Consider the following 10,579-nt stretch of genomic DNA (forward strand, 5'->3'; position numbering starts at 1 on the left):
AGGTGGGGTTGGTGCGTTTGTTCAAAGCCAGAAAATCACGTAGGTGAGTGTTATCGCAGCTGGCGGCTATTGTAGGGTTAAGGCGGTAAGGGGATGGGTGGGTATGGAGGAGGAAGGGCCGCTGAGTGTGAAAATAGGGTTGGAAGCAATCTCCGTCGCCATTTTCCCACTCACCGACCCTTTCTCTTCTTCAAGAAATGGTGCAGTTGGGTGGCGAGGTTGGCAACTGGGGTTGCTAGTGGAGGCGATCTTTGGCCAGCGATGGTAAAGGTGTTGATGATGCCGCTGGAACTCAACCAGTTGCCACCAGCCAAAGAGATGAAAGATAAGAGGGAGAGAGAATGCAACAGTGAAGGAAATAAAAAGACCATTTTAATCTTTTAACTGTTAAAAAAATGAAATGGAGTCCATTTAAGGGTGGGAATCTGAAATTTATAAAACCAGGGGTACGAAATTTAGATTTTGCTAAACCTTCGGTGGGAATATGTCGATTACTCTATGATATCGGTATAAAGTTGACACACTAAGGACTTGGAGTTATTCTCTTATATCGGTCTTTGAGGTTTATTGTTAAACCTAACAAATGTAAATTACAAGGATGTAAGTGACAGTGAATACATTAGTAATGGACATATATTTTATTAATTTGAGGAACTCCTGGGACAGTCCAATATCAATTCGATATAAATATCATGTATCAAAAATATATAATATATCAAATTATATCCTCTCTATTTTTTGAGGAAATTCTTGAACCAACGAGCCGAGAGTTTGGGGTATCTTTGTAATCCATTTTTATAATCCACGTAATTGATGCCAAAACGAACCGTATAACCTGAAAACCACTCAAAATTGTCCAACAATGACCAAGCAAAATATCCCTTCACGTTAACTCCATCCCTACCACAATAAATAAAAAGCAATTAAAGAAGAAAAAGAAGTCACTAAATTATTTAATTATTCACTAATATTGTCATTAGAGAGTCACTTACTTAATGGCTCTCTGAAGAAAAGAGAGATGCTGATAATAGTAATCAATTCTCATGTTGTCAACAAGGGCTTCCTCTAGTGATAATGTGGCATTGTTTGCTTCATCAATTCCTGCAATTAATTAAGCAAATAAGAGCAATAATAGTTAGAATTAAATGGCTGTTTAAATTCAATTTTTATTTTTCATTACGTTAACGTGAAGAAGAATTATTATCATGATAAGCGAATTTACCATTTTCCGTTATATAAATGAGGGGATTATTGTATTTTTTCTTGGTATAAAGTAAGAGATCCCAAATCCCCCGTGGATAGATATAAAGCCAATCGGATGCAGCCTGCATTGATCAAATCCAATAACGTCAAAGATTAAGGATATGTGAACATATATTTTTATCCTCAACAGAACGAGAGATACATATAGTTATATTCTAATGCAACCCTCTATATTTTTTTAAAAACCTGAAAATTATGTTTAATAGCTCTGGCTAATAGTTTACTATCATTAGTAATATTAAAAAACAAAACTTTTAATCGAAACTGTAAAAAAGTTGTCACTGAATACCTAATGATACACAAAAAAAAGGATTCAAATTTTTTGTAGTACCCATTTGAGAAATTTTCCCCACGATTTGTTTAACTTTTCAAACTCTATTCTATTTAAAAAGTGAAAAACGTGTTTTTTTTTTTTTTTTAATATTAACTATTCAATTCAAAATCTAATCATATTTTATTCAACTCAAAACATTTAACAATTACATTTCTTAATAAAAGTTTATAAATTAACAAAAATACCCTACCCACCCAAGCAATATCATCCACCAACAACCATCGTCGATCGCTAACCGCAGGCGCTGGAACAATGCACGATAGGTCGGATCTGACTGATCGTGGGTCGATCTGGCCGTTTCTGGCCTGATTCATGGTGGATCTGGCTGGAAACAATCAGATCTATAATCAAAGATTTGGCCGTTGACGATGGTCATATCTTGGCCGTTGTTAACGGACAAACGATGGTCAAGATGTGACCATCGTCAACGACCAGATTGATGCACCATAGGCCAGACTCAATTGGTCGTGCGTCATTCTGGCAACTGCCAGCCACTGTCCGGTGGTGGTGGCTGGCTGTTAGCAATCAGTTGGGTGGATATGGGTGTTTTTGATAATTTATAAACTTTTATTGTAGGGGGTGCTTAGTTAAATAAACAAATGTAAAAAGTTAAAAGTAAGTTAAATATTTTCAGAAAATTTTTTCCAAAAATATACTAAACACATTATCAGAATCTCATCATATCCTATTTAGAATAAGATTTCAGAAATCCTATTAAAAAAAATGTACCAAACGGGCCCTTTATTTATACATATAAAGAAAACAAAATTTATTTGAAGAGAAAACATTCAATAGCATTGAATATCTATTAAAAAAAACATGATGAAACTAGTAAGTTCTCTCAAAGAAAAGTGTGAATTAATGTTGATTAACTTGAAGAAAAGGAAGTGTACCTTTGGCCCGATTGGGATTCCATTACGTGAAGCTACAAAAAGCAATCAATCCAAGTATCGTTAATTAGAAATTAAGGAGTTAATTAATTAGGGAAATTAAATTAATTAAGCTTTAAAATTTGAATCTAATTGTGCTAATTACTTGATTGATTAACTCGAGGATCAGTAGAGTAGCTTTTGTTTCCAGAGTTAAGCTGAGGTGCATAGGCTGCATAGAGAGCAGTATAATAATTTAAACCGAGAAAGTCAGAAGATCCTTTAAGCAATTTGGATTCCTCTTCAGAGAATTTTGGCAATCTGTTTCCAACAAGAGAATGCATGCTGTGAGGATAATCTCCATCTGTTATTGGGTCCATAAACCTGCAAAAAATAAATAAATAAATAAATAATTGGGATTGTAGGCTTTGTTCATGTACTATCAGCTAAAACATAAATTGATTAAACATAAGTTTACAAATAAAGATCAAATTCTAGTGATAAGGTCACACCTACAAAACAATTCTAGTGGTTAATGAGTGGGATTAAAGTTTTCCATCTCGATTTTTCCTTTTTCTTTTTTGGAAAAAAAAAATGGAATACTGAAAGTTTATCGGTGGAGCTTGAACAGTAGAAATTCATTTGAAATTTGTGATATTAATCATTCTTATGTTATGCACATTTGACTAAACTAAAAAATATTACTTTTGATTTGAAACTTATTATCAGTCATTAATTTCTTACTATTCATACATAATGAGTTGGAGAAAATTAATAACAAAAGTTAGTACGCTTATCCAATTAATAAGCACCTCTCTTCATTAAAATAAACAAAATTTCCACTATAGACATGTCTTTTCAACAAAAAGAAAAAATGAAAAATGAAAAAGAATTTAGACTTTAAACCAATTTCGAAATTAATAAGGTAAGTGCTTACTTTCTATATTTAAAAAGCTTATCTAATGTAGGCCATTACAAAAGATAAAATTCTTCTCCTTTTAAATTTCTTTTTTGCCCTTTTCTAGTAACACATCTTTCTGGAACTGGATTGCAATTGCCATATAAAAAGAAGAAATTCTATTATTACTTTAAGATATATTATTTGTCAAGACCTTGGATATATATCATTAGATTTGAATTATAAAATATCATCTCAATCCTATGAAATAAATCCAACGGTGTCGAAATTAATATTAAGATGTCTTGAGCACAAAATTATATGATATAATTTTCTAATCCGGACGTTTTAATAATAATTTGTTAGAATCTTCAATATATACCATTGAATTTAAACTATAAAATATCATTTCAGTCCTATGAAATAAATTCAATGGTGCATAAACATAGTTCTCACAAAATTCATATCATGACGTTTTCAGTAGAGAATTACTCTATATACACATAACTAACCCAATATAAACCTTTTTAAAACAAGTATATATTGATGTTTTAGAACATCATTTTCTAAAATATGAAGTTTATTTTCCCTTTTATTGGACTAATGAGTTAGCAAACCATCATAAATTTCTTCAATTTAATTTGACAAAACCCTTTTATGAGATTTCTTAGAAATCAATCAAAACCCTTTTGTATAACAAAATTCTTCATCAGTTTTTCAAACTAGAACGATCAAAAAAAAAAGTAAATCAATGGACTTTACTTATATAATTATTTGTAAACCATCGATTGTGCGTTCAATTAGATATTGTTTAGTTAATTAATTGCAATATATATGATTGATTCACCTAATTGGGGTGCATCGATTTGATGATGTGTGATAACAGTTTCATTTATAAAATTAAATGCATAGTCAACTAAGAATATAAACCACAGAAATCAATTAGGGGCTTAAACTCTTAACTTTGTGTAGTGGGGTTGTTGCGTTGCATTATTAATTAGTTTAAACCACTAATTATTTATTAATTAGAGTTAGGAATTAATTAGAGTGAATATAGAATAATGATTAATGATATTTCTTACCATCCAAACATGAAATCAAGAGCTCTTTCTGCAGCATTTTGATGGTGCTTTGCGGAGGAGTAAGGTACCATCCAATGTGACACTAGAGCGATTCCTATCTTCCCCATTTGAGTTTTCTGCACAACTTTTCTACCACTAATTAGTTTAATATTAAAATTTTGTTATTTCATAATTTCCTCGAATCAAAAACTCCTGAATCATATATATATAAAGATGTCCATGGAAAAGAATGACTGCATGTATACTGATAGAATAAACCGACTATCACAAACACATGGGAGAAATCATAAAATGAAGAAGCTAGTGAACCTGATATTTATTTCTGTAGAGATTGACGGCGGATGCATGAGCAAGAAGCTGATTATGTGCCACCAAATACGGCTCAGTTGCGGAATCTCCACCGGTGCAGTTCAACCCTTGCCACTCCGAACACCGTGCGGGTGCCAACAAGCCGGAGGCGTAGCCACCGATACTGTAACTCCATGGCTCGTTCAATGTTATCCAATGCTTAACTCGGTCGCCAAATTCCTTGAAGCAAACCTCTGCATAGTCTCGAAAATCATTCCTGAAAAATATTTTTTCTTCAATGTCCAAAGATCAAATCAATTTATTTTAAAATTGTGAAATGGAAAGCAATTCCTGAAAGAACTTACACAATGCGAGAGCTTAAAAAACCATCATATTCATCTTCTAAAGCTTGGGGAGTATCCCAGTGAAAAAGGGTTATAAATGGTTGTATGCCTGCACTTCGTATCAAAGAAACACGTATAATTTATGTATAAATGTAACTATTTATATAGTTTTTTCTCAGATGAAACTAATAATAATATTACGATTAATTTGGTTGGTTCCTGACCATTGGATAGAAGCTCGTTGATTAGATTGTTGTAGTATCTGATTCCTTCCTTGTTCACTCCTCCACTCATGTTCCCATCTAATTAGGAATTGAAATAAAAATAAATAAATAAAGGGAAGAGGAAATTATAATTAGTAAAGAAATTAATTAACTTGAAAAAAATTTCTTCTAAATTATGATTTTAATTAATATTTCACATAATCTAAATCTTGTAGACATATAAAAAGAATTATTCAAAAAAAAATATTTGGTTTATATTTGCAAAATTAATTAATTAAACAAAAACAAGAGAAATTGATGCAGATATTATCTTACTTGGCAAAATTCTAGGCCATGAAATGGAGAATCTATAAGCATCTAGATTCATCTCTTTCATAGTTGCAACATCTTCCTATATTAATTAAATACAACAATTAAATTATTAAATTAAAAGATTTAAGAAATCTTATTTTAAATAAATTAAAATATAAATTCATTATCACAATAAAAGGATACCTTATAACGATGATATGAATCAATAGCCATATCTCCATTGCTGCCATCCAATATTTTACCTGTTAATTAATTATACACATCCGTGTATACAAATTAATACAAATATAAATCAAATAATTAGGGATCTATATTTTTAATTTCCTGTTAATTAAATACCTTCTTTTAATTAATACAAACGAAATTCCATTTTAAAACATTTTTTGAAGAAAATGTTACACCCACAATCTCTTCTCACAAACTTTTTTTCACTATCCTGACATGGCAGCTCGCAATTGATTAGCTCATAATGAGTCACATCTAGGTCTCACCTAATAAATTGTAACTGATCAATTACGAACTGCTACGTCGAGATTATGAGAGAAAGTTTATGAAAAAAAGTTGTAGGTATAACATTACTCTGTGTATAAATATACGAAGCTCACTAATCAAATTAGGGGAATTAAAATTAGCATCACATATGGGATTTTGTAACGTAAAAATTTGCTTCATTTTCTTTTCAAATTTATCTCTTATTCTATAAGGTTTTTAATTTTCTTTTGAATAATTTTTTTCTGGTTTAGGGCAAAAGAAATTGCATAATTTTATCTGAAATAAAGCCTTAAAAAAAAAAAAAAAAAAAAGGGATGCCCCATAATTTTTTTTTTAAGAAAGAGAAAATTCTTTGTATCAATCAAGAAACAAAAAATTACGTAGTAAAGAGAATATCCTATTACACTTTATTTAACAGTTATCGTGTCGATGCCTTCGATATTTTATTATTATAAAATAAATAAAATATCAAAAAGGTGTAACAACTGGGTATATATATATATAAAACAGCGTGCATAGTGTGACCTAACTATACAAAATTAAAAATTACTATAAAAAAAAAAAATTATGTTAAAATTAAAATATAACAGTTTTGGGAAGACGATTTAACTTTTAATATTGAATAATCAAATCAAATTATAAAAGTTAAGAACAATTTAATATAAAATAAAAACAAAACACTCTTTTAGATGCCTTTAATTGGGGCACAGAATCTCGTAAAGAAATATTTTTTTTTATATTAAATAGTCCTGTCATATTTTATGGCGAATCTTTGAACTTGGAATTACTTTTATTATGAAATTTTTTTGGCTTATCCATCTTCAAAAACACATGCTCCAAACTTTTATTTATTTATTTATAAAAATCGAATTGTTTAATGCGAATAGATCAATCTAAATAATTGTGAATTTGTCCTTTGCCGGCACCATTAATTAAAGATATTTTAAACTAATTAATTAAAATATTTATAAATCTTGCAAACAAAAAAACTAAAATAGATTTACATGCAAAAACTGTAAAGTACTGATATTATATATAATGCAGAAATGGAATTGCAATGAAACCTTTTTTTCCCTTCTCTCAAAATATTGATGGAATGAGAAAGATATTTTTAAAAAAAAAATTCATTAGACTATTGAATATAAATTAAAAATAAAACAAGACAATTTTTATGATAATATTATCATTCTAATTTTTTGTTTAAATTCCCATTTCCTTATTGCATCCTAAATAATTTATTTTATAATCTCCTAAAGTGAAGATGAAAGAAGAAAATCAATAAGAAAATTAAAGCTCTTCTTGATAATATTATTGACGAATTTAATTAATAAACCAGAGAGAAAAAAAAAAAAAAAAAAAAACCTGGATATTTGTGAGTGTAAACATCCCATAAACTTGCTCCTCTACCACCTTCTCTTGCTCCACCTTCGTACTAAGAAAATAAATAAATCATTCAGAATTAATCTAAACATGTTTATTTTATAACGAACGTTAATACATTTTTTCATAAAGAAACACACATTAATTCAAATATATACTTAAATCAACAATTTCTTAAATTTTGAGTACCTGGTAGGCAGAAGAAGCAGTTCCAAAAATGAAGCCAGAGGGAAAGCTGGTCCTATTAAGAGGAGAAGAAAAGTCATAAGTTGACGCTGAAACAGAAGCACTTTTTTTCACTGAGCTTATTAAAAGAAGAACAACAAGTAATTCTAAGAGAAAATGGGTTTGGTGAATCGCCATGGGTGAAGAATTTTGATGCAGCAATTGCTTTTGATTCTAAGAGGAAACAAAATGACAAGGAAGACGACATGATATATTATAACCATATATTATATATACTCAACTACCTTTTAGAAATTCTAAATTATCATTAATTAAGTGAAACTATTTAAAGAGTAGTCTCGTGATCTGTTTTCTTTTTCCAATTCAATATAGAAGAAATTAGGATAGATCTATTTAGTTATATTGAATTTGGGATCTAACTTTAATATAAATTTATCTAAACTTTTAAAGATTTTATCACTGTTTTAAAACCCGACCTGGCCCGGCTGGTTTGATCAATCGGACTGGGACCCGAGGCCTTCTCTGGGCTGGGTCATCCCTATTCACTATTTAAAACCCCAAATTTATGAAGAAGCAAACCCTAGAGAGGAGGGAGGTGATCGGCAAGAAGAGGGTGGTTGGTCTGTTGGGGGGTTTTGAAGAGGAAGCGTCGATGAGTCAAAATGTGGCAACAGAGGTGATTTTCGGTGATTGAAACGACCGAAAAAGGCAAAAGTCGTGCGGCCACAACAACGGGTTGTCGTCGGTGATTGGCAAGGTGAAAATGGGGGGTGAGATGGTTTTGGTCAGGAGGCTGAGGGAATGTTTTAGTGGTGATAGGGGCGGTTGTCGATGCTAGAAACAAGCCTATTTGGCTTGGGTTGGCAGCCACGCGTGATGGTGATTTCATCTAGATCTTGGACATATTTGTTGGGGAATAACTCAAATGATGAATGGGATCTACATTTGGTGCGTCATCGCCGCCAATTAGTTGGTCTCCAATCTGCATTTGGTCAAATCATAGGGGTGTGTTTACTAGATTTCAAACCTGTAGGGATTGATGTAATTTCTCAAGGGTGTGTTTGTAGGATTTCAATCCTCTAGACATGTTGACGTCATCAGTCTGACCCTCAACAGATCAACCCAGGATCTAACCACTTTGCCAGGTTTCACCCAAAGTCAGTTATTAAAACATTGGATTTTATCATTGATTGGCCTATTTTCACCGTATACGTGTCCACAAATCTTTTCTTTATCATATTTGTAGGTAAATTGGTTATGTTGATGATTAGGGCTTGGATCGGATCGAATCAGTTTTAGTAAACTTAGAAATAAGATAAGGTTCTTCAACTGGTATGAAGAAGAAGGTCCAAAGAAGGAGGAACCGAATATATATCAAAGATTTACATTACCGTATGCATAGTATAAATAAAAAATCTAAGTAAAAATTGTGAACGAATTTTCATTAATGTTTTCTTTAGGAGGTCGAATGGACTATATAAGAGGGTTGTGTTACATAATTTGTTCATAATAAAACTCTTCTTAGTTATTAGAGTTCACTCTCAATTTCTCTCAAGCCAAACATTCATTTATAAAACATTCACTTGTATATACAAAAAATGAAAGATCAACGATTCTGATGCGTACGAGAGATAACATAAATTAATTAGTTGATAGCTTCTTTTAATATAAATTATTAAGACCACTCTCAAGAGTGGTAGATCGAGTAATTCTCATCCTCACAATGTTGGGTTTCATGATTTAACTTGAATCTTGTGAAGGAATAAATCTGAGTCAACTAAAAGATACCGGGTTATCGTTCTAGCATATCATTATAAATAATTCCAATTATTATCAGTAAAAAAAAAAAAAAAGTGTGATATAATGTATGCAAAGAATTAGTTATAGTGCTCTTTAAGAATACGGGTTATTTATAGTCAAGCCTTGTCTGTTTAGCTTTTTTGTAGTTGGTTTTACAGTGACCATTCTTTGGTTTAGGGAAAAAACGACCGGAACCACATGTGTTTGACCTTTTTTGTTTTTAGTGAGTACTTTCTAGTTTTGAAATGTATTCGACCTTTAATTTTATCAATTTAGCTGATAGAATTTGAGTTATTGGGTCAGGCCCACTCAAATTCTATCATTAACCTTTAAAAAATATATTTAGGTAAATAGTAAAAACATCGGCTCCGTTTGGTTCAAAATTTAGGGGTTTTGGAAAAAGTTTTCTGAAAAAAGTTTAAAAAAAGTTGAATTGGGCGGGTATTACGATGTAGGATTTATAAATTAATAAAATACCCCCTATATTTGTTTATTTACAAAACACCCCCTATAATAAAATCTTAAAAGTTAACAAAAACACCCCCAACCCAATGTCAAATACGGGCAGCTGACCACCACCGTCGGAGGGTGGTCGGGTTCACCGTATTGGCGCATGACCGGCTAGATCTTGCTGGTCGTGCGCCGATATGGCCTTTGCCGGCCAGATCCACGGTGGATTTGGCCGACAAAGGCCAGATCTACGGCCAGATCTGACCATATTTGCTCGTCAACGACGACCAATAAACGGTCGTCGTTGATGGTCAACGACGACCGTTTGTTGGCCGTCGTTATAAACTGTTACGGCCAAAGATCTGGCCGTCAACGACCAGATCTTTGGCCTTAGATCTGGCCTTTTCTGGCCAGATCCACCGTGGATCTGACCGGAAAAGGCTAGATCGGCGCACTACCGACCAGATTCAGCCGGTAGTGCGCCATTCTAACAGATTCCGGCCACTTTCCGACAGTGGTGGCCGGAATCTGGTAAATATAAATTATTGGGGTGTTTTTGTAATTTTTAAAAAAATATTTAGGGGTATTTAATTAAATTATCAAATTTAAAGGGTTTAAAAAAAGTTGAATAATATTGAGAGTAGTATTCCCAAAAAT

At 31.9% G+C, this 10,579-nt stretch overlaps 1 protein-coding gene across 1 annotated transcript; it reads right to left on the minus strand.

Moving 5' to 3' along the window:
* Positions 1–664: 664 nt before the first annotated feature.
* On the minus strand, positions 665–7,849 carry LOC116126293 (beta-glucosidase 24-like). The gene is made up of 13 exons (XM_031411989.1): positions 7,676–7,849; positions 7,469–7,538; positions 5,798–5,856; positions 5,618–5,693; positions 5,303–5,380; positions 5,100–5,187; positions 4,756–5,011; positions 4,447–4,562; positions 2,633–2,850; positions 2,491–2,522; positions 1,223–1,325; positions 993–1,101; positions 665–900 (listed from the first exon to the last, which is right to left on the minus strand). The coding sequence occupies exons 1-13, from the start codon at positions 7,847–7,849 to the stop codon at positions 732–734; spliced, it is 1,548 nt and encodes a 515-aa protein (XP_031267849.1). The 3' UTR covers positions 665–731.
* Positions 7,850–10,579: the final 2,730 nt, after the last annotated feature.

This window comes from Pistacia vera, unplaced genomic scaffold (assembly GCF_008641045.1).
Source record: "Pistacia vera cultivar Batoury unplaced genomic scaffold, PisVer_v2 Contig179, whole genome shotgun sequence".
In the NCBI taxonomy this organism is placed as follows: domain Eukaryota; kingdom Viridiplantae; phylum Streptophyta; class Magnoliopsida; order Sapindales; family Anacardiaceae; genus Pistacia; species Pistacia vera.

Excerpts from the sequence above, each read along its gene's own strand:
- LOC116126293 (XM_031411989.1), bottom strand. The coding sequence starts at position 7,849 with ATGGCGATTCACCAAACCCATTTTCTCTTAGAATTACTTGTTGTTCTT. Across the intron at positions 5,381-5,617 it reads ATGGCCTAGAATTTTGCCAA|ATGGGAACATGAGTGGAGGA; the intron begins GTAAGATAATAT and ends ATTCCTAATTAG. Across the intron at positions 5,012-5,099 it reads TTTTTAAGCTCTCGCATTGT|GAATGATTTTCGAGACTATG; the intron begins GTAAGTTCTTTC and ends AATATTTTTCAG.